The sequence below is a fragment of the Dipodomys ordii genome, unplaced genomic scaffold (genome assembly GCF_000151885.1).
Source record: "Dipodomys ordii isolate 6190 unplaced genomic scaffold, Dord_2.0 Scaffold31, whole genome shotgun sequence".
NCBI classification, from domain to species: domain Eukaryota; kingdom Metazoa; phylum Chordata; class Mammalia; order Rodentia; family Heteromyidae; genus Dipodomys; species Dipodomys ordii.
The window spans coordinates 5,501,830-5,527,729 of NW_012267247.1; the positions used below are offsets into that span (position 1 = coordinate 5,501,830).

The 25,900-nt window shown below is 44.1% G+C and overlaps 1 protein-coding gene across 2 annotated transcripts in view; it reads right to left on the reverse strand.

Moving 5' to 3' along the window:
- Positions 1 to 893: 893 nt before the first annotated feature.
- Slc6a4 (solute carrier family 6 (neurotransmitter transporter), member 4) overlaps positions 894 to 25,900 on the reverse strand; it is a 35,619-nt gene continuing 10,612 nt past the window's right edge. For both annotated transcript variants that reach the window (XM_013016387.1, XM_013016386.1), the window contains 12 exons: positions 24,347 to 24,481; positions 22,063 to 22,282; positions 19,455 to 19,593; positions 18,683 to 18,817; positions 17,787 to 17,890; positions 14,979 to 15,106; positions 13,038 to 13,150; positions 12,333 to 12,464; positions 10,803 to 10,902; positions 9,217 to 9,317; positions 5,108 to 5,275; positions 894 to 1,475 (listed from right to left, as the gene is read on the reverse strand). In XM_013016387.1, the coding sequence (XP_012871841.1) occupies positions 1,401 to 1,475; positions 5,108 to 5,275; positions 9,217 to 9,317; positions 10,803 to 10,902; positions 12,333 to 12,464; positions 13,038 to 13,150; positions 14,979 to 15,106; positions 17,787 to 17,890; positions 18,683 to 18,817; positions 19,455 to 19,593; positions 22,063 to 22,282; positions 24,347 to 24,481 (1,550 nt within the window). In that variant the 3' untranslated portion in view covers positions 894 to 1,400. The remainder of the gene's footprint in view (positions 1,476 to 5,107; positions 5,276 to 9,216; positions 9,318 to 10,802; positions 10,903 to 12,332; positions 12,465 to 13,037; positions 13,151 to 14,978; positions 15,107 to 17,786; positions 17,891 to 18,682; positions 18,818 to 19,454; positions 19,594 to 22,062; positions 22,283 to 24,346; positions 24,482 to 25,900) is intronic.

Genomic DNA, 25,900 nt, shown 5'->3' on the forward strand with positions numbered 1-25,900 from the left:
TCTACCACTTGAGCCACAGCACCACTTCCTGCTTTTTTCTTTTTGCTTATGTGGTGCTGAGGAATCGAACCCAGGGCTTCATGCATGCAAGGCAAGCGCTCTACCACTGAACCACCTTCCCAGCCCCAGATTAAGACCTTTTGTCTTTGAGTTTATTCTCTTTAAGAGTTTGACAAGTCTCACACTACAAGGTAAAATTTGCTTCTCTTACCTAAGCATCATAGTTACAAGCCAGCAAAGGCCAGATTTCCTTATCTGAATTCCTAAGGGCTTTACATGCAATGAATGGTCACTCATTTAATGCACCATTCTCAATAGCCTTACTTATATTCAGTCTTGAAAATCATCTGAACTCACAATCATGACCACCAGGAAAAGGCAAAATGGAGGGAAGGTCATTTAAAGCTAACTCAAGGCATTCCGATTGAGACTCTTGGTTTTGGCCATATACCGGATCTGTACACTTCAGTGCTAAGAGAAAACTGGATTAACCCTCTGCACAAAATAAATTAACCTAAACAGTTAAACTCAGTCATTTGAGGTAGAGCTTAAACGAGACAGCCAGCAAAACACTGAAGTTTCAGGTGTTCACAATCCATCTTAAAAGGAGTTCACAGCCAAGCCAGATTTGCCTGTGGAATCTTATCCTGATGTTTAGGGGAAAGGAGAGGGAAAAAGGAAGCTGTGTGGGTTGAAGTAGTGCCACTGGCAAAGGAAAAGGTAGCATATAGTATGCTGTGGTTAATTGTCCTCTCCAGATAACACACATGCACATTTGAGTAGATAGAACTCATTAATGTAAGAAAAAATAGAGGAAAGTCATAGTTTGTAACAGGCCCAAAGTAGTGGGATTGAAATAAGAACACACATACACAAAAGCTCACACATACACATTATTTTTTCAATTTAGCTTTTTACATCTTTCCTGATTCCACAGCAGCACATGGGTTAGAAGGTTCTAATAGATTCCAGCTATAGTATTCTATGCTACTCGGAAAATATATGGCTAGCAAGACAACATCCCTGTTTTGTTTTGTTTTCATTTTTCTGTAGATAGTGAAGCAAATGGGTGGTAGGTAACAATGATCATACCAAAAAATGATACAGGAGACTTTCACTAACTATTCTAAACTAATCTTAACTGATGTGTAGGTATTTTCATCACCTCCTTCCCCACCTCCTCACATATCCAGGCCAGTTCAGCTGGGTCACAGTCCAATATAGGAGTATGTCCGGCAGATTTCATGGAAGAAGTGGCTGAAAGCCACAAAAATCTGGGCACCATAGTCTTCTAGGACTGTGTCTCTGTGAAGAAGGTCCTTTTTATCATCAGGCTTTGCTGGAAACTTGTTCATTTAGGGAGGAGAAGACTGTACTCTTCAGAGCTGGACTGGTGTGTGTTACACAGCATTCAATCGGATGTCCCCACAGGGAATTTCTGTTGGTGTTTCTGGAGTAATACTTTTAATAATGCGCTGTTGGGAAGAAAATACAATGTTACCAATATTAACTACAAAAATATTTCCACATTATGTTAAAGCTTAAATAGTATTTTAATGACTTTTTGTGGTTCTGGGGATTTAACTTAGGACCTCAAACTTGCTAGGAATGTGCTGTACCACTTGAACCATGCTTCTAGTCTTTTTGCTTATAGTTTTTATTTTAGATAGGGTCTTATACTTTAGCTTGGACCAACCTAGACCATGATCTTCCTACCTCTGCCTCCTGAGTAGCTGGGTTTCGGGTTTGTTCCCAATGGCATTTAATTATAAGATGAGTAAAAATACCGTATGATACTAATGGAAGGAAATTAGCCTTCAGTAGAACCTCTGCTGCCCTATAGCATGTCTTTGCTGTTTGAGAAAGAGCATTTTTTTTCTAGATAAAGTAAGTAGGTTCCTCATGGCCACACAGGGCTTAGAAAACAGAGTAGATACTGGATTTTGTGCCCCACATCTCTCGGTCTGATTCCTAGTGCCCTGATGCAAACTACAGCTACAGGGCCCAGTGCCATTACAATGACCAGGATATTACTAATGCAATGAATCCTCCCTCCTATGAAGACTGCAGGAAATTTGAAGAAAGATGCAACCATTTAAATCACCATTTCTGAAGCAGTCTCACACTGATGTAATACTATCACAGAGAAGCAGTTGAGTTTTTTTTTTTTTTGTCAGTCGTGGGCCTGAACTCTGGGCGTGGGTGCTGTCCCTCAGCTCTTCAGCTCAAGGGTAGCGCTCTACCACTTGAACCACAGCACCACTTCGGCTTTTTCTGCTTATGTGGTACTGAGGAATCGAACCCAGGGCCTCATGCATGGGAGGCAAGCACTCTACCACTGAGTTACCGTCTCAGCCTGCAGTTGAGAATTTTTATTGGCAGAGTAGTATGAAGCAGCTCATGGATTTGGAGGAGGAAAAATAGCAGTTCTGCAGAGGCTTAAAAAAAACCTTACTATCTGGGCGCTGGTGGCTCACGCCTGTAATCCTAGCTACTCAGGAGGTTGAGATCTGAGGATCACGATTCAAAACCCGGGCAGGAAAGTCTGTGACACTCTTATCTCCAATAAACCACTAGAAAACTGGAAGTGGTAGTGTGGCTCAAGCGGTAGAGCGCTCACCTTGAGCTGAAGAGCACAGGGACAGCGCCCAGGCCCAGAGTTCAAGCCCCATGACCAACCCCCCCCAAAAAAACCAGAAAAACCCTTACTAGGGCTGGGAAGGTGGCTCAGTGGTAGAGTGCTTGCATGCATGAAGCCCTGGGTTTGATTCCTCAGCACCACATAAGCAGAAAAAAATGGAAATGGAGCTGTGGCTCAAGTGGTAGAGCGCTAGCCTTGAGCTGAAGAGCTGAGGGACAGCACCCAGGCCCAGAGTTCAAGCCCCATAACTGACACACAAAAAAAATTTAAAAAGAAAAGAAAAACCCTTACTAAAATTCTTTTTCTTTTTTTTTGCTAGTACTGGGGTTTGAACTCAGGGCCTGGGTGCCATCCCTGAACCTCTTTGTGCTCAAGGCTAGCACTCTACCACTTGAGCCACAGTGCCACTTCCAGCTTTTTTTTTTAATAGTTTATTGGAGATCTCACGGGGACTTTTCTTCCCAAGCTGGCTTTGAACGGAGATCCTCAGATCTCAGCCTCCTGATTGTTACAGGTGTGAGCCACTGGCATCTGGAGCTACTGTACTTTATATTCTGGATTGAAAACATTACATAGTACACTTCAAGTCTTTATGGCTATTTTCTTTTTCTGGGAATTTATTCCTTAAAGAATAGGGTCTGCTGGGCACCAGTGGCACATGCCTGTAATCCTTGCTACTCAGGAGGCTGAGATCTGAGGATCGAGATCCAAAGCCAGCCCGGGCAGGAAAGTCCATAAGACTCTTATCTCCAATTAACCACTAGAAAACCAGAAGTGGCACTGTGGCTCAAGTAGTAGAGTGCTTGCCTTGAGCTGAAGAGCACAGCGACAGCGCCCAAGCCCAGAGTTCAAATCATGCTGGATCAGCTGTTGATATTCTATAGGACTACCACTTTTACAACAATCTTTAAGAGATCTGGCAGTCCAGTGAACACTTTTTAAATATGAGGAGACCAAGGCCTAGAAGTGGAGAGTGACTCGCCAAGGCTGACTGTGGCCTACCTTTAGTCCTCGTTGACAGGCAAAATCATTTCTGGTAACCCACTGCTCCCCATCTGGTGGCCAATGGTGAGCATGGCCCCACCCTCTTATCTCTACTGCCAAAATCTTGCAGCTCTGTTATTTAAAATACCTTTGGATAACAGTCCCTTGTTACCAACTGGAGGAATTTGCAAAAGCTGACTAAAGATTAGTGTCATAATTAACCTAATTAGAGTCCCACCTCAGACCCTGAACCCTGGACCATCTCAGCTGCCATAAAGTACAACTTGAAAGAAGGAATTTAGTAACTCTGGGTTTGAGAGTGAATTACAAGCAACACCAAGGCCCAGTGCTCTTTGTAAAGAACAAGGTCATGTTAGAAATTAGTGAGAGCTAATTCTTTCACTATTAACTCTTTTCAACTATTTGGAAAAAGAAATGAATACCATTGTTCTCATATTTCACAAAATGAGTAATATTAATGTAATTATCTCATGTCTGAGTTTTGCTTATTATACCCCACAGACTAGATCACCAGGATTTTCAGGCATTATAGAGTACCTTCTGACTTTCTGCCCTTTGTTTTTGAGCTCTTCTACAAAAATACCCCACTACAGATTTCACAACTAGACAAGCCACATGCCACATGAACCTTTTTTTACTCTGTTAATGTGAAGGATAATACCGCTGTGAATCTAGTGGCTGAGCCACTAACTCTGGCAGCATGGATGGAAAATGACTACTATTCTATCCCTGACCTTTTGCACCAATTTCTGTATGGCAAACTCTAGACATGAAGATTAGAAGGAAACTACTCTTGTGAAAAGAACACTGGGACCCCAAGTTCTGTAATGTGTTTTCTCAGACAAATCACTGAATAAGGGCATTTTGAACAGGATTATTCCCAGCCTCAGGTCCCCATTTGCCTCACAAGGTATTTTAATAACAAATAAGATAATCTACAGGAAGATTCTTTGGAAAGGATGCATTTTTATACAAATTTTAAGGTCCTATTATTAAATTATTTATAAAAAACATTCATTACAGAAATGATCTTTTTATCCTGGCAAAAGATTTATTCCAATGTCTTGAACTAAAACTAAGTTATATGTAACATCTTTATTTTGTGATGGTTTTCAAAATAATGTTGCAGTCAGCAAAGTGGCTGTCTGCTAAGTTTGCAAAGCTAAACACAGCCCAAACTGAATGCCTCAGCAAACCCAACAGATCAGTTCATTCTTTTGTCGCTGAAATTGGGAGATGCTTTAAATGATGGCTGGGGAAATGCTTTAAATGATGGCTGCACTAGTTGTATAGGTGAACAAAAATGTGTAAGTTTGAGAGTCTTCTGGTGAGTTTCATGTATGTTAATCTTTTGAATAGGACATAAAAGAATTGTCTGTGCCCAAAATACTTACCAGCATGAACACACACACACACATACCCATACACACTCTTACACTATATCGACTAACTAGCACCTACCTCCTTAACTGTCCCTGGAGTGGTGATTAGCCGGTATGTTATGTATATGGGGACACAGATGACAGATGAGGTTCCTATGCAGTAACCCAGGATGACACTCCAGTGAGGATAATTATATTGGAAAAGTCGTAGCTGAGGTGGGCTCATCAAAAAACTGCAAATGATGAACTAAGAAATTCCAAGAAACATTACAAAATCTTCACTATATCCATGCAGATACATACCATAAATAACATCTGCGAAAGCTGAGATACTATTGGCATACCTCCTAGATGATTCAGGATTATCAACATCTATACCAAGGTGCCTTTCTTGGTTTTCCTGTTGATCTCATACCTCAGGGCTTATAGCAAGGAGGTTAGAGCTAAAATCAGGGAAATGGCAGCACCCTCTTTAGCATTACCTCTGGCAAGGAGAGACTGGTATCCATTGGGGGATGGTCAGCAAAGGAATGAACTCTTTTGTATTCTTTTTTTTTTGTCAGTCGTGGGGCCTGAACTCTGGGCCTGGGTGCTGTCCCTGAGTTCTTTAGCTCAAGGCTAGCACTCTACCATGAGCCACAGTGCTATTTCCAGCTTTTTCTGCTTATGTGGTACTGAGGAATTGAACCCAGGGCCTCATGCATGCAAGGCAAGCACTCTACCACTGAGCCACCTTCCCAGCCCCAATTCTGTTGTTTTCATATCTCTGTTGTTTTCATATTTCTGCATTTCTCAATTGTGACTGGCTTTGGTCAGATGGAAGGTGCTTTATATCCAAGAGTGATGATAAGGTTCTTCAAATCCCAGGAGGACTCAAGCTCCTGAGAATGTCTCTTCCCCTCTTTGCTTTCTACACTCAGCACCTTAGCCTGGGATTTCAACAAGGATGGCCTACAAAGAGGCATCTGAGCAAGGACCTTCTGTCTGTCCACATGAAAGGAATTATGGAAGGAAAAAAAAAGCAGCTTGATAGACTTTTCATGTGAAATTTTTGATGAAGAAAAATTTTACAATGTGTTCTCAACACCCAATTTATGAGTTTCAGTTTGGTTTCCAGAGATTGTAAATATCAGTTTTTTGCCTAGTTACCACTGTGCTAAAGTCATTATTGATTTAATTTTATTATTTCATGGGCATAAAAAAAGACAGTAATGTAAATTAACTGTGTGGTTAAACATCTATTTATATCTTTTTTTTCTTTGTCTGCAGGTAATAAAATGGGAAATGGTTCAACACACATTCATATTCTGAGCAGAGTTATCCTAAGTCTGGAAGGAGGCCTTGGAAACAGGAGTTGGGTCAATAGCCAGCCGTTCTCCTGCCCAGTCTCATCTACTAAGGAAGGTAATGTGGGAACAAAGAACAATAGGGTGTGGTTAGGAGCCAGCCTCACCAGAACTTAGTTCCTCTTGATGTCAAGTGTGCAAAATCCACTTTCCTCAAGGAGGGATCAAACTTCAGAAACCCCCTTCATCCCACTCACATAGCCCAGCCTCTCCTTGCTCATACACAATATTTTCTGTTTTTGTAACTTGGCTTCAGTGAAAAAGAATATTTTTAGTAAGTTACACATTGTTTACCTAAAGCAGCCTTAAAAAGCCCAGAGCAAGGGATCTGTTATATAAATGTGGAGGGGAGTAAAGCAAACATCATGGGAACTATGAGCAATGTCCCGATACCCAAATCCATATATGGGTCCTGCCTAGGTAAAGGGACTCTTGGACAATGCACTATCAGAAATGAAAATGTCCAAAGCCATGGGACTAGAATGTAGGAGAGGTAGGTAAATGAAACCTCAGAAACAATATGTAAGAGAAGTCAAAATTTCAGAAACTAAGGTAATACCTTAGTACAATCTATAAGAGATGGATCTGACAGGGCTAGATTATTGGGAGACAAGAGACAACTGACCCTGTACAGGGTCAGTTCCTGTATTTGGTAAAATACTGTTCATCAAGAATCTTTTACTTTTTTAAGAAGTGGAGATTTGGGGATCATAGTTTGAAACTCGTGCAGACATGTAAGTTCTTAAGACTCCATCTCACTAATGGCTGAGCCCAGGAGCATAAAGCCTGTTATTCCAGCAACAGTGAAAACACTATGGCTATATGGCTATATATACTATCACTGAGATAACAGGCACACACAGGGAAGCACCAATAGGAGAATGGCAGCTCAGGCTGGCCTGGCACAAAGCAAGACTCTGCTTTGAAGATAGCCAACACACACAAAAAAGGTGTGGATCAAGTGGTTATGGGGTCTATTGTGCAAACTCAAGGCTCTGAGTTTAACCCTCAGTACCACACATACACACAGTTTTTTGACACTTTTTTTTGTGCCAGTCCTGGGGTTTGAACTCAGGGCCTGGGCGCTGTCCCTAAGCTTTTTTTTTTTTGCCCCGGGTGAGTGCCTTACTTGTCTCATCCCACTCTGTGCCCTGGACACCATTCTCTCAGTGTGAGGACTGCAAAAGTAAACAAACATGCTTCTACCCTCAAGGAATTAATCCAGCTCCCTTCTTCCTTTGAAAAACAAATGAAAGAGTTTAAGTAGATTATCAAGAAGCACTGCTTTTAATATGAAATAATAACCTGTTTATGTCAGGACTTTGGCTTCTGGCAATGGTAGCCAGGCAATTCAGTTCAAAGCTCTTGCTGAAACTTGTAGATCAGATAGATAGATAGATAGATAGATAGATAGATAGATAGATAGATAGATAGATAGATAGATAGATAGAGCCAGGCAAGGGAAACTGGGGCAGAAGGATTGCCTGGGCTCAAGTTCAAGACCAGCACAGGTAACACAGACCCCACCCAAAATAGTTGATTTTACTTAAGAGTATCTGCAAGCTGCTAAAGTACTAGACCAAGATTTAAGGAAATTCTGGAGCCTAGTGTTTACACTTGTGCCCTGGGAATGTGTCTTGCTTGGTGCATATATTGGTTTGATTTTAAAAGCCTCTTAAGTCTAGGAAAATGGAAGTCAGGAGGAGTTTCTGGGGTAGGGAGAGACATGAATTGTCACAGACATGAGAAGAAATGTGAGTACAAAAAGATACGAAAAATATAAAGAGCTGTCTCAAAATCAAAATACAATGCAAATGGCTCTTTTGAAAGGAAGAAGGGGTAGCCATATGGTAAAAAGAGGTCCTGACACAAAGTGGGATGTTCTCACAAGCTTTCTGGTTCTAAAAGATCAGCATCCCCTCCAAAAAAGAATTACAGATAAATGAAACAACTGAAGAGTTTTCTCTGTTGATGCATACAATGTGGGTTTTCCAGGATACCTTAGTGCACACTGTCAGTCAGCAAGCATTATTCATCTTTGGACAAAGGTGTCTTCATGTGGATACCAGGTAAGATAAAGTGAATATTAAAAACACCTTGACAAATGGACTAACCCAGGTCCAGGTCCTTTGGCAACAGGTGGATTCTCCTTTTGATTTGGACCTATGCTTGAGGGGCCTCTTCAAGAAGACGCATACAGTATGCATGGAAATGTCTCAGTGAAACCCCCTTGTATAACAAATGGATAATAATGGATGCTAATAAAAGCATGTATGTGAAAATAAAACATGAAATTGCTAAGACTCTTCTCGGGAGCAGCATAATCTCTCCTTTATCTTAGTTCTTTCTTGCTATGTGACTTTAATGTCACTAAGCCTCAATTTCCTTAAATGTAAAATCAGAGTATTAGCATTGTAACTACTTCACAGAATTATCATAAGGATTAAAAGAGCAGTACATTTAAAGCAAAGTCCACCCTCGTAGTTAGTGTTCCATAAATTGTATTTATCATTATTAGGCAATAAGTGATGATGTACTAATGTGACTGAAGCCAAGACTGTTCTGAGGTATTAGATGTCAGAAGAGGAGTTTCTGAAGTGCTGACCTCTTTCTGTTTCTTGACATGGTTTGGACTACATAGTAGTACTTAGTTTATAAAACACCTTTGAGATCTATACTTATGAAAGGGAGGTGCTCTGTAGTTGTTCACCCAAGAGTTCCTGCAGTTCTTAGGGCAGGTCTGTATATATGTTCTGTATATATGTTATATATGATACATTTTTTAAATGTGTCTGGAGGCAATTATTTCCCTAGACCACAAAGGAGATAAGAAATAACTCACCAGTAGAAACAGAGGGCTGATGGCTACCCAACAGATCCTCCAGAACCATCCAGGGCTGAAACCAAGCATTTCTTTCACGTCACTGCAGAACTGAGTGATGCCTAAAATCATCCCAAAGAGACACTAAGTGATATTCTCCCCCACTTCTCAGAGCTAGTCAGAATCACTGGGATCAGCACTGGGAATGACTAGGAGGAAGGCAGTTGAAATTCCTGAACTGAACATGTATAATAGCTCTAAAATGTCTTCACCTGAGTGGTTCAAGGACACACAGCTATGTACTTTTATAGCAAGCAAAGCTCATGGTGGACATTTGGAAAGAGACTTGAAGTTCCCCCCACCTCCCATTGTGCCTACACTGTCTTAAGATCTCAGCATAGACTTGATTTTACTGCTATTACAGGAAAGAGTTGAATTTTATTTAGTAATGATGAGCCAGCCCAGCAGATATCAACTTTGACCCTACTCTGTAAACTTTCAAGGGAAATTTTTAACCACAATATTGTCTGTTCATATACCAGATCAAGGTTCTTCTATAAAAAGTTACTGTCCCAGAAGTGAGAACTTCCACCAACAGACACGAAACTGCAAAAGAGAAAGTGCTCTGTGGTTGTTTCCTTGACAGTCCCCGGGGCTTCTAGGGGCAAATCTGCTGTGCATTTTGTACTTTGAACTTTGTTCTCTGAACTGCTGACCAGGTGAGGATTTCTTTTTAAAAAAACTAGGCCCATGTGCAATTCACACGAGCCCTTTCCTCTTGTTCATGTGTAATAACTACTACATTAAAGCTGTTTTATTATCCTAGAAAATGGGAAAACAAATTCATTTTTAGAATGAGCTAATTGATTTTTCTTTTCCTAGCACTGGGGAATGAGCCCAGGCCCTTGAGCTTGCTAGACTAGTGCTCTGCCACTTGGCCTCACCCATTGGAGAGATACATCTCTGAACTGGTGGTCTTTGTTTTAATGACCTCCTTCCTCCCCTAGCCATACCAACAGGGTCTTGGCACCTCATTCAGTGGGCCCACATCTGCTTACTTCCTGTACACCTGGTGGTTTCATCCTCATCAAAGCTCATTCCAGGACTAGAGGCATGAATTGGGGAGTTTACTGACAGATAACACTAAGAACATTTTTGCCTCTTGGTTAGAAGATAAGTGACTAAGCTTTGTCTCAAGGGCTCTGGAGGGAGCTCTTACTTGACATACTTAACAATAGGATATTGTACCTCAAGATGCATTCACTGTTCACTAATTCCGTGTTGTCTCTGATTCTTAGAGCCCATCTGGATCTTAAAACACTACTGTAGATAATCTAAACAAACTACATTAGCTGCCCCTACTGGTAAGCATTCATCTTCAGACCTGAAAGAAGTGTCTTCCCCCCAGAGCACAGGCAACCTACTCTATGGAGCACAGAGAAAAAGAAGACAATTCTGAAGAAAGTACTCAGCTGGCATTTTGCATGGCCCTTCAGGAAGTTCAGGAGGTCCACTGCCCTTTCCTTCTGTCTGAGAAATTAGTCCTTCTCTCTGTAAAAGCTGCAGGTAGGATAGAAAGATCTCCACTGGCAGGAGACAGAACTTACCATAGAACCAGGACACAGCGACTGCTTCTATAAGCGCGACAGTGAGTACCGCAGGCCCTGTGGCATACTCCTCCAGCAGCTTCACCACGTAGGCCCCTCCCTGGGAACCACATCACAGATTTGGTTATGGACCCTCTGAGGCACTGCCTCTACTTGCCACCGAGGCTGCAAAAGCTTCTGAACCGAGAGTAATGCTAGGAAATTATCAGCTTGGACCCAGTCTTATGTTCTCTACTGCCTGCCTCTTGGAGTGGCCTTTGAAAGTGGGCTAGGTTTCGCCTCACCAGACTCCTTTGCTTGGAGTACTTTTTAATTTTTTTAGTGGTGCTAAGGATGGGACCCAGGGTCTGGTACACATGAAGCAAGTGCTCCGCCACTGAGCAACTCAGCCCCAGAGCACATCTTTCTTGTTTCCTCTTCCCAAGTTTTAAGAGGCATACTCCAAAGGGCCTCTGGATCTATTTTCAACTTTGTAAAATTAGTGACCACCATCACTGTGGAGAGCTCCCCACCTATAAACACTAAACCTGGGAGAGCCCATGATGCCAGACACATTGACTGCTTTGATCATAGTTTTGCTTTCTATCCCAACTCCTGTTGGGTTCTACATAGCCCCTGGTCAACTCTGCTGACACTCCAGAGCCATTGGATCATGGTTTAAAGAGGTGTATCTGCAAAATCTGCCTGAGTTAGGACATAAGCTTAGGAGCTCAGTGGATACTATCTGATACATACTTTCCCATATTTACCTCAGCTATCAAAAAAAATGGCTGAAGAAGGTCTGACTTCTTTATCATTGAAAGTTCTAGAGGAGACTAGGTAGCATTACGCACATAAGATGCCAGCCTCAGCCAGGTGCCAATGGATCATCCTGTAATCCTAGCTACTCAGGAGGCTGAGATCTGAGGATCTTGGTTTGAAGTCAGCCCAGGCAGGAAAGTCCATGAGATTCTTAGCTCCAATAAACTACTGAGGAAAAGCTCAATGTAGCACTGTGGGTCAAATAGAAAAGCACTAGCCTTGAGAAAAACAATCTCAGGGACAACGTCCAGGACCTTAGTTCAAGTCCCAGGAGCAGCACACGCACACAAAAAAATATGTCAGCCTTCAAATGTTCTGCAGATCAAAACATCAGGGCAACATTCTGAAAGCAGTCCTAAAGAATGGAAATAGACTGGAAATGTAAATCCTAGTTTTTCTCCAAGCATTTTGCCAAGCCTGAAATATAATTGGATCTATATTAAAATGTTAAGAGTCCAGATACCATACACAGATTCTACAAATGGATGCTATCAGACACAACTTGTCTTCTCCTTGGTGATGAACTTTCTTTATCCCCAGTGCTGGGGATTCAACTCTACCACTTAGAGACATCCCCCAGCCCATGACAAATGTCATAATGCCAACAGCAATCTCCCTACACACTTCTTTAGGCCCAAACAAGGGCACTCTGTGATGACAAAAGGAAAACATTTTTTAGCATGGTCTTGCCTTTGAGGCCAAGTCAAAGCCAAGTGTGCTGGTACTTACAAAAGTTAAGGTCATCAAAGATCCAAAGAAACACGTTATGACCACAATGAGCACAAACCACTCCCGGCGCTTGGCCCAGATGTGTGGAAACTCATCCAGCACAGCTGTGATCACCCCTTCCAAGCCTGCAAACTGAGAATACATGCCAAGAGTTACAGGGGAAGCTTTAGGACAAGTCTCTGCCTCAGACAGTAAACAGAAGGAAAGGAAAGATTGCTGAGTGATCAGTCAAGCTGATCATCCCTAGTTCTGCTATTCATGAACACATCTGAAAGCACTAAGGATATCTAGGGAAGAAAACATAGCACAGGGACAGAACTTTAGTGTATAAGGTCTCTTGGGGAGACTGGTTCTGCTAGAAAGGTCAACACCTGGTTTCTCCACACAAATAAGTACAAGGCATTGAGCTGAGTGCTGGCCAGAGCATAAAAGTGCCATCACCTGGTCAAGGGTTAACACAATGAGGAATTCACAATACTGAACCCTTCACCTGTGCCAGGAATTTTCCCTGCATTTTCCTAATAGTGACACTGCTGTCCTAGGAGAAATAGGTGCCATTGCCCAGGAGTGTACCAGAGTGTGGGAAGCAGCAAAAAGGAGCAGCCAATACTGCCGAGAGGGCCAGAGTAGGAGAGATCAATCCATCTTCCTCCTCCTCTTTTCCTCCTCCTCCTTCCAGAAGCCAGTTTCCCTCCATTCACTCACCGTGCTGTCCAAGCCCAGTGTGATTAACATGAGGAAGAAGATGATGGCAAAGAATGTAGCTGCTGGCATGTTGGCTATGGCCTCTGCATATGTGATGAAGAGGAGGCTGGGACCTGAGACAAAGAAGAGGGTGAGGCAGTTGCTAAGATCTTTCCCACAAAGATGTTAAAGAATAAAACAACTACACCAAAAACTGCAGTCCTCTTCACATGACCTTCACCATGAATTGAAATTTGATGGCTACTAAGCACTTCCTCACCTCATCATCCTGGAAGGGAAGAATGAAAATGGTGTGCCCCTAGCCAGGTGCCGATGGCTCACACCTGTAATCCTAGCTACTCAGGAGGCTGAGATCTGAGGATCATGGTTCAAAGCCAGCCTGGGCAGGAAAAGCCCGTGAAACTCTTATCTCCAATAAACCACCAGAAAGCCAGAAGTGGCGCTATAGCTCAAGTGGTAGAGCACTAGCCTTGAGCTGAAGAGCTGAGGGACAGCACTCAGGCCCAGAGTTCAAGCCCCATGACCGACAAAAAAAGAAAGAAAGAAAGAAAATGGTGTGCCCTTGGTTAACATGAGGATGGGAACAAAATCCTGAGACTAGCAAAGCAGTACAAAGTTTCTACTATGTGACAATTTGGTAACTTAGTTTCAGGGCCAGGATTGTAATGTCCTACAGCTTTTTTTTTTTTTCCAGTCAGTCGTGGGGCCTGAACCCTGGGCCTGGGTGCTATCGGTCAGCTATTCAACTCTAAGGCTAGCACTCTACCATTTGAGCCATGGTGCCACTTCCAGCTTTTTCTGCTTATGTGGTGCTGAAGAATCGAACCCAGGGCCTCATGCATGCAAGGCAAGCACTCTACCAATGAGCCACCTTCCCAGCCCTGTCCCATAGCTTTTAAGTCACTGCTAATGTTGTCCCTGCTCTAAAACAGTAGGAAAGGGAACAAATGTCCTTTATTTTCAAGTTCCTTTGTGAATGACAAGTTTTCATGGGCTAGGTAGTGATGCCTTGGAGTATGGTGTTGATCAAAACAGGCCAAACCAGGCATCTGCGCCACATGCCTGTAATCCTAGCTACTCAGGGGGCTGAGTAGCCTGGGAAGGAAAGTCTATGAGACTCTTACAGACAATTAATCACCAAAAAGCCAGAAGGGAGTTGTAGCTCAAATGGTAGAGCACTAGTCTTGAGCACAAAATCTCAGGGACAGCATGTAGGCCCTGATTTCAAATCTAGGATCAGGACCCGATTTTTTAGAAATCAAGCTAAATCCACAAGTATATTTATGAGAAAGTGCTGGAATGTCACTAGATCTTTTCAATGTGTATCATGCTTTTTATTTATATATGAAGACCTACAATAAATAAGAGGCCACATCAGCAATGGGCAGTATTCAGGATTAGTGATTACTTGTCTAAAAGACTGGACCATCACAAGATTATCACAGCACCCACTCTCTGTTTTTGTTTGTTGTGCTGGTTCTGGGGCTGGAATTTGGGGCCTGGGCTCTATTCCTGAGGTTTTGTGCTCAAGCCTAGCGCTCTATCACTTAGCCACAACGCTATTTCTGGCTCTTTAGTGGTTAAATGGAGATAAGAGTCTCACAAACTTTTCTGCCAGGGCTGGCTTCAAACTATGATGCTCAGATCTCAGCCTCCTGAGTAGCTAGGATTATAGGCGTGAGCCACCTGCACCTAGTTACATTCTCACTGGTTTTAAAGCTATCATCAAAGTCATATTTTCAAGTCCATCATGCGTTGAAGGCCCCAGCACTAGGCTCAAGGGAACTACCCTATTCAATACATGGAGACGGTTGAGATCTCTAAACCATCAAGTTTCTCCCAAATATGAAAATTTAAAGGGTCAATTAGAAATGATTCAGAAGCTAGATATTTCTAGAGACACCAAACATAGCCACTCAGTAAACAGAGCCTGAGCCTTACCTGCATCTTTGGCCACCTCAGATACATCTTCATTCCTCATCTCAGCCATATATCCGAGCACCGTGAAGATGACAAATCCCGAAACGAAACTGGTCATGCAGTTTACCATACTGGTCACCAGGGCATCTCTAAAGCAGAAAACCCAAGAAGTCTGAAACAGTTTTGGGATGGAGATTCTAAGTACCTGTCTGCCTGCCCTGTTGAAGACAGACTTCCATGGCTCAAAGGAACCTCTAGTCTGCTCTGATACTCTTCTTTCTCAAAAAAAAAAAATTCCCCAAGGCTTGAAGCACAAATGCTATGACCACCATCCATTGTGTGAGGAGAGTATCAGGTACAAGGGTTTTAGGAGGCATGAAACAACATAGAACAGATTGTTCTATGGCAGACAGGTGAGGCACTGCTCCGGAGTAGTGTGCAGGCTGGAGTGGGGGCCAGGACCAGGCCTTGGCATCACATTTGTGAAGTCTTCGGTTTTGGATTTGGACATCTACTGATCAAGTTACAGGATGCCCATGCAGATACTCTGACACATGTGTGTGTGTGTGTGCGTGCGTGCGTGCGTGTGTGTGTGTGTGTGTGTGCGTGTGTGTGTGGTGAGGCTTGGTTTCAGGGCTTTCTCACTCAAAGCTGAAACTCTAGCACTTGAGCCACAGTCCACTTCCAGCTTTTCAGTCTGGATTTGAATCTTGATCCTCAGATAGCCTCTTAAATAGCTAGGATTATAGGCAGGAGCCAGTGGTGCCTGCCCTGCCTCCATTTTTTAAAAATAATTCTCAGGCTGGAGATGGGTCTCAAGTGGTAGAGCACCCATCTAGCAAGTACAAGGCTCTGAGTCCAATCAGAACTGCAAAAAAATAGCACAAATGAATAGCACAAAGTGAGTATTGGACATCACCATCTATGATAGGACACTAAAGTCTAAAGGTGATGAGTAACAAGTCATTATTAGAGCAGCGTTCATTAAAATGTGTTAAGAACCAGGTGCTGGTGGCTCACACCTGTAATCCTAGCTACTCAAGAGGCTGAGATCTGAGGATTGGGGTTCAAAGTAAGCCTGAACAGAAAAGTCTGTGAGATTCATGTCCAATTAACAACAGAAGTGGCAATGTGGCTCAAAGCTGTGGTAGAGCACTAGCCTTGAGTTGAAAAAGCTCAGAGATAGCACCCAGGCCCTGAGTTCAAGCCCTATGACCACCACCACCACAACTACCAATAATAATAATCTTAAGTGTAGCGGTGGCTCACACCTGTCACCCTAGCTACTCAGGAGGCTGAGATCTGAGGATTACAGTTTGAAGCCAGCCTAGGGAAGGAAAGTCTGCATTACTCTTATTTCCAGTAAACCACAAAAAGCTGGGAATGGTGCTATGGCTCAAGTGATAGAGTGCTAGCCTTGAGCAAAAAAGCTCAGTGAAAGCTGGGCGCTCACGCCTGTAATCCTAGCTACTCAGGAGGCTGAGATCTGAGGATCACGGTTCAAAGCCAGCCTGGGCAGAAAAGTCTGTGAGACTCTGATCTCCAATAAACCACTAGAAAACCAGAAGTGGCGCTGTGGCTCAAGAGGTAGAGTGCTCGCCTTGAGCTGAAGAGCTGAGGGACAGTGCCCAGGCCTAGAGTTCAAGCCCCATGACCGACAAAAAAAAAAGCTCAGTGACAGAGCTCAGGCCCAGATTTCAAGCCTTAGGACTAGCACCAATCAGAAGCATGATTTTTCTAATTATGACATGTTAGCTGAAATAATTCAATCATACTTTTTTTGTTGTTGTTGTTGGTTGTGGTGCTTGAACTCTGGGCTTGGGCGCTGTCCCTGTGCTCTTCAGCTCAAGGCTAGCACTCTACTGCTTGAGCCACAGCGCCACTTCCGGTTTTCTAGTGGTTTATTGGAGATAAGAGTCTCATGGACTTTCTTGCCTGGGCTGGCTTTGAACCATAATCCTCAGATCTCAGCCTCCTGAGTAGCTAGGATTACAGGCATGAGCCACTGGCACCCAGCTCAATCACACTTTTGTATAAACAAGTCAACACATAATTTTGTAAACATATTAACTCGTTAAGCTTAAATATTTAGTTCTATGTTGTAATATTTATAAACCTACTGTAGAATTTTTAATTAGGGGGGCTGGAAGGTGGCTCAGTGGTAGATTGCTTGCCTCACATTCATGAGGCCCTGGGTTTGATTCCTCAGTATCACATAAACACAAAAGGCTAGAAGTGGCACTGTGGCTCAAGTGGTAGAGCGTTAGCCTTAAGCTGAAGAGCTCAGGGACAGTGCCTAGGACCAACCAAAAAAGAAAAAAAAAGAATTTTTAATTAGCATCAATGAGTGTATGAGAGTATGCCATTTAATATGTCCATTTATGCATAAAATATATCTTGACCAGTCATTCTCACTGTCATTCTCTCTTCTTTCCTCTTGCTCTTTCCAAATCAGTCTCATTGAGTTTATTTACCTAGGTGTCTACTACATAAGGCTGTTATGAGTATATTCACCCTCCTTCCCCCACTGTTACCTGCCACCTCCCACTAGGACCCAGAATTCCTTAATTACTAGTTTTACAGACTGGGACCCTTACAAAACAGAAGTGGCCTGGGACCTCTGTTAACCTATTAGTGGCCTGTGTTATGGCTTGAGTGAGCTCTATGGGCATGGGTGAATAGCCAGGGGCTGGTAGCACCCCCGGGGGTGAACCTGGTTGGCCAGAACCCAGCCAGGTTTAAGGCTGTCAGTTTAATCACTTTCTTCCAAACTAGCTGGCTTTTGCTTGCTCCACTTCCAAACTTCAGTTGGGGGCCTCAGATACTCACTGATAACAGTTGTTGTTGAACTTGTTGTAACTGGCAAAAGCTAGGAGGACCCCAAAGCCTGGCCCAAGAGAGAAGAAGATCTGAGCAGCAGCATCCACCCATACCTGGAACACAGCAGAGCAAAGGACATGAGGGCAAGGGGCAAGAGCCAGACCAGCACTGGGCACCAGCAGGCCAGTACCTCTCATGCTTCCATGTGACAAAATATAGGACAAACCCCATCTTTTCAAGACTCAGTCTAGAGATAGACAACATAGCCAGTGAAATATATGTAATTTCTCTATCTTTTAGACATAAGTCCATCCAGTAGCCTCCAGTGTATTTTTGTTGTTGGTTGTGGATCTTGAACTCAGAGCATGGGCACTGTCCCTGAGCTGCTTTTGCTCAAGGCTAGCACTCTACCACTTGAGCACCATTTCTGGCTTTTTCTGTTTATGTAAAACTGAGGAATTGAACCCAAGGCTTTATGAATGCTAAGCAAGCATTCTACCACTATGCCACATTCCCAACCGTGTGTGTGTGTGTGTGTGTGTGTGTTTGAATTCAGGGTCTATCATGATTAATCGGTTTGTTTGCTCACAGCTAGAGCTTCCCAACTTGAGCCATGCCTTTAGTCTGGCATTTTGCTAGTTAACTGGAGATGGAATCTTGACTTTTCTGGCCAGTCCTGGCTTCAAACCATGATCCTCCAGGTCTCAGCCTGTTGACTTACTGGCATTACAAGCATAAGGCACTTGCACTCTGCTCAACTATACTTTTCATACTTATATTTGTAGTTAAAGTATCATTACAGACTTCACAGTGAATTTCAGTTGTTCCTACTGTCCTCTTTGAAGGAGAAAGAGCTAGCTCATCTAGTAAATGCCGGGTGCATGCAGTTTCCTTCAGTATCTTACCCCTGTCTCTAGGAGTTTCTGCCAATTGGGTTTCAAGTAGAAGACAACACCCCTCCAGGCTCCAGGAAGGGTGGCACCCCTCACCAGAAGGACAGAAAGAATGATGTAAGGGAAGGTGGCTGTCACCCACACCACCTGTAAGGAAGTAGAAGGGAAACACAGGTTATCACCACACTATTCCAGGGACAGCAAGGAAGGGAAATGGGTATATGTAGAGGCTTCTACTCCTGAAGACCTCTGGGAAAGAAATACACTTTATTTTTCTTCCCCCAGTCATTTTAGGAGGAAATATGTGGCAGAAAGTTAACTGGCTTCAGAATCACATGGATAGGAATCTGATTTAACCAGTACTACCTTCCTCTAAGCCAAGACAGTCTGGCTTACATGTATAAGGCAGGGACAGTTAAGTAGCAGGAAGTACGTTAGCCAATATAGATCAAGCATGGGCATGGCCCACAATGGTTTCTCAGAAAATTACTGCCACTGCTAGTAACTGTGACTCTACCAGTAGGTTAAAGGGATTTTTAACAACAACAAAAGTTGCATAAGTTTTTAAATGTAAAGTTGCTGTGTCACACCCCTTACTTACATGCCCATACAAGTAAATGGGATTGGCCCATTTCTGAGCTCTTCAAACAGATGTAGAGGAAGAGTATGTTTAGTGTTGATGAAAACAATCCCCTAACTAGTATCTGTATAGATACTGGGTTCTGAGTTAGAGCTCTCCCATGGGGCCCTTGGACAGGCTTGGATCAGCAGCCAGAGTCCTCACCTTGCCAGATGTTTTGACACCTTTCCAGATGCTGAAGTAGATAATAGTGAAGATGAGCATGATGCAGAGGGCCAGCTGCCAGCTGATGCCCCCTAGGTCCTGGAGTCCCTTAGAGCGGTGGATCTGCAGGACATGGCGTCTAGAGTGACAAAGGAAAGCCTATGAGAGAATCTGGACAGGGACCTGAGCACATCTGATATGTGACACCTCCAGCAAGTTTGCCAAGAAAGAAGGGGACACTGCTGCAACAACCAAGCAGTCACTAATCCTCAACAAGGGCGACAGTGGGCCCCACTGACCCTGAAGGGGAAAGCAGTGCATTCAGCCAACAACCTCAGAAGCGCACCCAGCCCACAGGCTGACTTCCTGCTTCCACCTGGGTCACCTAGCACCTGAATGTGATGACCAACATGACTGCCTTTCCCGTACATGAGGACATTGTGGGGGGCGGGGGGAGGAGGTGAGGAGGAGTACTGGGGCTTGAACTCAGGGCCTCATGTACTCCTTGAGCTTTTTCAATCAAGGCTGACACTCTACCACTTGAGCCACAGCTCCACTTCCGGCTTTTTGCTGGTTAATTGGAGATAAGAGTCTCTTGGCCTTTTCAGCTCAGGCTTTCAAACCATGGTTGTCAGAGCTTAGCCTCTGAGTAGCTACAATTACAGATGTGAACCATCAGCACCTGGCATATATGATGACTTATTTGGGCCTCTTCCCTCACATCAAAGTAGCTCTGTCTTTAGGCTACCATTGCCTAAAATTCCTGCATTAAAAAAATTACTAGTGGGGCTGGGAAGGTGGTTCAGTGGTAGATTGCTTGCCTTGTATGCATGAGGCTCTGGGTTTGATTCCTCAGTACCACATAAACAGAAAAAGCCAGAAGTGGTACTGTGGCTCAAGTGGTAGAGTGCTAGCCTTGAACTGAAGAGCTGAGGGTCAGAGTTCAGGCCCCAGAACCGACCAAAAAAAAAAAAAATACTACTGGTGCCAGGCACCTGTGGCTCACGCCTGCAATCCTAGCTACTCAGGATGCTGAGATCTGAGTATCATAGTTCAAAGCCAGCCCAGGCAGGAAAGTCTGAGACTCCAATTAACCACCAGAAAACCACAAATGGCACTTAGCTCAAGTGGTAAAGCGTGTACCTTTAGCTGAAGAGCTTAAGAGTTTAGGGACAGTGCCCAGGCCCAGAGTTCAAGCCCCACAACTGACCAAAAAAAAAAAAAAATACTACTGGTAAGCTGGGTGCTGGTGGCTCGTGCCTATAATACTACCTACTTAGGAGGTTGAGATCTGAGGATCATGATTTGAAGCTAGTCCAGTCAGGAAAGTCTGTGAGTCTCTTATTTCCAATTAACCAAGAGAAAATCAGAAGTGGAGCTGTGACTCAAAGTGCTAGAGCACTAGCTTTGAGCAAAAAAACTCAGGCATTGGGGCTGGGAAGGTGGCTCAGTGGTAGAGTGCTTGCCTTGTATACATGAGGCCCTGGGTTCAATTCCTCAGCACCACATAAGCAGGAAAAAAAAGCCGGAAGTGGTGCTGTGGCTCAAGTGATAGAGTGCTAGCCTTGAGCTGAATTGCTGAGGAACAGCGCCCAGGCCCAGAGTTCAGGCCTGACGACCAGACCCAAAAAGAAAAAAACAAAAAACAACAACAACAACAAAAAACTCAGGCACAGTATCTAGGCCAAGTTCAAGCCCCACGACTGACCAAACAAAAAATAAAACAGCCAATCAATCTATTGGCCCCTAGGGAGGAATATTGATCCACTTAGTCAAAGGGATGATAATATAAAACTATCAAAAGCCATACTTTTGAAAAGCATTTGTGTCCATCTAAAACAGTTGGCATTTCAGAAAAGAAACTACTGGCCAGGGGGTTGTAGCTCAGTGGTAGAGTGCCCCCCTAGCATGTGCAAGATGCTGGGACAGATCTGCAGCATGGCAACCTGTATGCACACATGTATACTATGTACATGTATGCACAAGGGCCTTTATTGTAAACATACACGTGTGTGTGTATACACATTTTGGATTATTGTACAAGCAGTTGGCTCGGAGGAGAAGCAGGATGAAGGGTAGACTTGATAGAGGAGAGGTATTTTGGAAAGTGAAGGTAAGGGTTTGGTAGGACAGGGTGCAGCAGCCTGGCCTGGCACACATGAGAGGAGGGCTAGATCAGAGATTATTCAAGGTAGTTTCCCAACTCCAGAACCTGCAGGAGCCAGCTCTGCCACCTCCTCATTCATATTTGCTCCCCCATCCCTAACAACCTCATTATTATTATTATTATTATTATTATTTTGTCGATTGTGGGACCTGAACTCTAGTCCTGGGTGCTGTCCTTCAGCTCTTCAGCTCAAGGCTACTGCTCTACCACTTGAGCCACAGTGCCACTTCCGGTTTTTTCTGCTTATGTGGTGCTGAGGAATTGAACCCGGGGCCTCATGCATGTATGGCAAGCGTCTACCACTGAGCCACCTTCCCAGCCCACAACTTCATTATTTCAGAAACCCACCAGCAGAGCTGTGAAGACCTTAGCCCCTGCCTCCTTCCTAAGATGGTACGGCTGTCCCTTAACAGACCACCCCCTTTCCTCACGTGCACTTACGTGTAAAATTCTTCGGCGGGGGATGTGGAATGGAGTGTCCAGGTGATGTTGTCCTCCGAGAAGTAGTTGGTGCAGTTGCCAGTGTTCCAGGAGTTCTTGCAGCTGGTCCAGGGTAGCTGGTCCGTGAAGGAGGAGATGAGGTAGTAGAGTGCCCAGGCCATGATGGTATTGTAGTAGGAGGCAATGTAGAAGGCAATGATGCAGATGGCATAGCCAATTCCTAGGCAGGGAGTGAGAGGGGCCAAGTTCAAAGGGCAGCCCAATAGTGAAAGGCCACCAGAAAATTCATAGCCCAGGTAAGGGGCAAAACTGGTTACTGTTGCTGGGTATAGTTGCTCAAGCCAAAAATCCTTAGCAGGCAGAGATGTGAGGATGTTTTGCAGTTCAAGGCCAGTCCAAGTCAGCAATTGGGGGAAGAATGTCCTCAAGACTCTGGGTGAGGTGGTGTGTGCCTGTCATCACAGCAACACAGGGAAGCTCGGATAGAAGATCCTGCTATGGATTGATTCAGGCATAAAGCACGACCTTATCTCAAAGATAACTATCACTGCCTGGCGCCAGTGGCTCAAGCCTGTAATCTCAGCTACTCAAGAGGCTAAGATCTGAGGATCACAGTTCAAAGCTAGCCTGGGCAGGAAAGTGCATGGAACTCTTATCTACAGTAAACTACCAGAAAACTGGAAGTGGCGCTGTGGCTCAAGAGGTAGAGCACTAGCCTTGAGCTGAAGAGCTGAGGGACAGCGCCCAGGCCCAGAGTTCAAGCCCCATGACAGACAATAAATAAATAAATAACCATCACTGAGCTGAGCGCCAGTGGATCATGTTTGTAATTCTACTCAGGAGGCTGAGTACTGTGGTAGAGGTTTGAAGCAAGACTGAACAGGAAACTCCATGAGATTCTTTTTTTTTTTTTTGGTCGGTCGTGGGGCTTTAACTCCAGGCCTGAGCACTGTCCCTCAGCTCTTCAGCTCAAGGCTAGCACTCTACCACTTGAGCTATACCGTCACTTCCATCCATGAGATTCTTATCTCTGATTAACTAGCAAGAAGCCAGAAGTGGAGATGTGGCTCAAGCAGTAGATTACTAATCTTGAGCAAAAAGGCCAAAGATAGCTGGGCACTGTTGGCTCATACCTATAATCCTGGCTACTCAGGAGGCTGAGATCTGAGGATCACAGTTCAAAGCCAGCCCAGGCAGGAAAATCTGTGAGACTCTTATCTCCAATTAACCACCAGAAAACCAGAAGTGGTGCTGTGGCTCATGCGGTAGAGTGCTCACCTTGAGCTGAAGAGCTGAGGGACAGTGCCCAAGACCAGAGTTCAAGCCCCATGACCAAAAAAATTAAAAAAGAAAAAGAAAAAAGGCTCAAAGATACCACCTACGTCCTGAGATCCAGTCCCAGCATGGCACACACAAAAAGGGGCTGGTAGAGTGACTCAAGTAGTAGAGTGTCTGTGTAGAAAGCATAGGCCTCTGAGCTCAAACATCAGTACATAAAAAAAAAGATGGTTATTGCTATGCATTTAATTCCCCAAGGGCCTTAATAGGGACATGGAGAGTGCCAATGCAGGTTACTCATATGTATATTTATAAATATTTAAGTTGCATGAGTGTTTTGATGCTTTACACTTTTAAATTGCTATTTGTTCACTTACTCTATGTCTTAACAATTTCATACCATGTGAGTAGTCAAAAACTCAAGTTATCCAGGTGTCAGTGGCTCACACCTGTAATCTGAGCTATTCAGGAGGCTGAGATCTGAGGATCCTGGTTTGAAGCCAGCCTGGGCAGACAAATCTGAGAAAGATTTATCTCCAATTAACCAGGAGGTGGAGGTGTGGCTCAAGTGACAGAGCACCAGCCTTAAGCAAAAAAGCTAAGGGAGAGCATAAGGTCTAGTACTGGCCCCAGTACTGGCCCAAAAGAAAGAAGAAGAAAAAAAGACTCAAAACTGGGAGCTGGTGGCTCATGCCTGTAATCCTAGCTACTCAGGAAGCTGAGATCTGAAGATTGAGGTTCAAAGCCAGCCTGGGCAGGAAAGACTGAGAGACTCCTATCTCCAATAAACCATGAGAAAACCGGAAGTGGCACGGTAGCTCAAGTGGTAGAGCACTCGCCTTGAGCTGAAGAGCTGAGGGACAGCGCCCAGGCCCAGAGTTCAAGCCCCACGACCGACAAAAAAAAAAAAAAAAAGACTCAAGTTATTGCCCGGAGATACCAAAGAGATCCCAGCTCCCACCATAGATGAGCATCCCCTCCTCACCCACCCAAACCCTTCAGTTACCTTTGAAAATTGGGCAGATTTTCCTCCATATAGAAATGCATCCATTTCGGTGGTACTGGCCCAGTGCAAGCTCCATGTAAAACAGTGGGATCCCCCCGAAAATCGCCATGATGGTATAGGGGAGGAGGAATGCCCCTGAGGTAGATGAAAAACAATTTCACTCCCTGCCCATGTTGTTCTACAGGTCACCCCAACTGATCCTGGGCATGAGGAATTACACAGAGAACCACAGAGCCACCTGACATGCAAGCATCACATGGCCACCCTGTGCTATGTGACGACACTCTGTCCCTGGTCTTAGTGCTTTGCTCAGAAGTCACAGTAGATAGAGCTCCACAGGGAAATCAAGGTTTCACAGGGACTGCAAGCAAATGGAAAGAGCTGGACTGGAAGAAAACAGCACAAGCACTGGCATCATCACCCTTTCTGGCCACTTGGAAAAGCCTGGGCTACTTCCCCTTGAACCTTGACTTCCTAAACCTAGCCACATGTTACAACCACTGGTGAGCCTAGAAACTCATCCCAGGTTCCAGGTTCTACTGCAGATCATCCAGGAACAAATGCAATATGAGCTAATTTTTAGGCTCCTGAGTGATCCTGATAGAATTGGTACAGAACGTTGAGCACAGATCACCTGCAATGATCTACCCAGCTGAGGCCTGCTATGAGTCAGGGAGCTGGATCTCCACATACTAGTACTGACTCCCAGACACTTGATCACCGATACTTGCCTATGTGTCCATAACGCCACTGAGCCAGAAATGACCCCTCACATTCTACCTTTGGGAACATGACTGAAACAAGAAAGCACAAAGCAGCTGGGCACTGGTGGCTTACACCTGTAATCCTAGCTATTCAGGAGTTTGAGAGCTGAGGATCGCGTTTCAAAGTCAGCCCAGGCAAGAAAGTCCATGACACTCTCCAAATAACCATCAGAAACCTGGGTACTGTGGCTCAAGTGGTAGAGCACTGGCCTTGAGCTGAAGAGCTGAGGGACAGCACCCAGGCCCTGAGTTCAGCCCTATGACTGGAAGAAAAAAAAAAAGCACAAAGCTATTAAATAGCTGAAAATGCTGAAGTCTCCTGGCCCTTGGCTGAGGTGCATCTGGAAATGCTAGGCTGAGGTCTAATTACCTACAGCTGAGTTTTAGCACCAAGAGTTTCCCTCCTATACAATGCTTTTGGTCTTAAAAAACTAAAAGTCAGTATGACTGGGAAAGGTCCACACAAAATTTAATTGCCTTGGGAACACATGGCTTGAGAATTAGACCTTATGTTTCTGTGGTAGTCTTTATGAAAACCAACTAGCGCTATCAGCTTTATAGTAGGGAATAGCACCGCAGACTTAATGCTTAGGGCTAAAGGTGAGTCCTATAGAGCTAAGGGGAAATGACTTCTGCATTTCTTGGGCAGGAAGTCCTTGCAACCACAAAAACAGATGTACTTAAGATATAGCAAACCAGCTAGGTGCTGGCAGCTTATGCCTGTACTCCTCATTACTCAGGAGGCTGAGATCTAAGGATCATGGTTCAAAGCTAGCCCAGGCACAAGAAA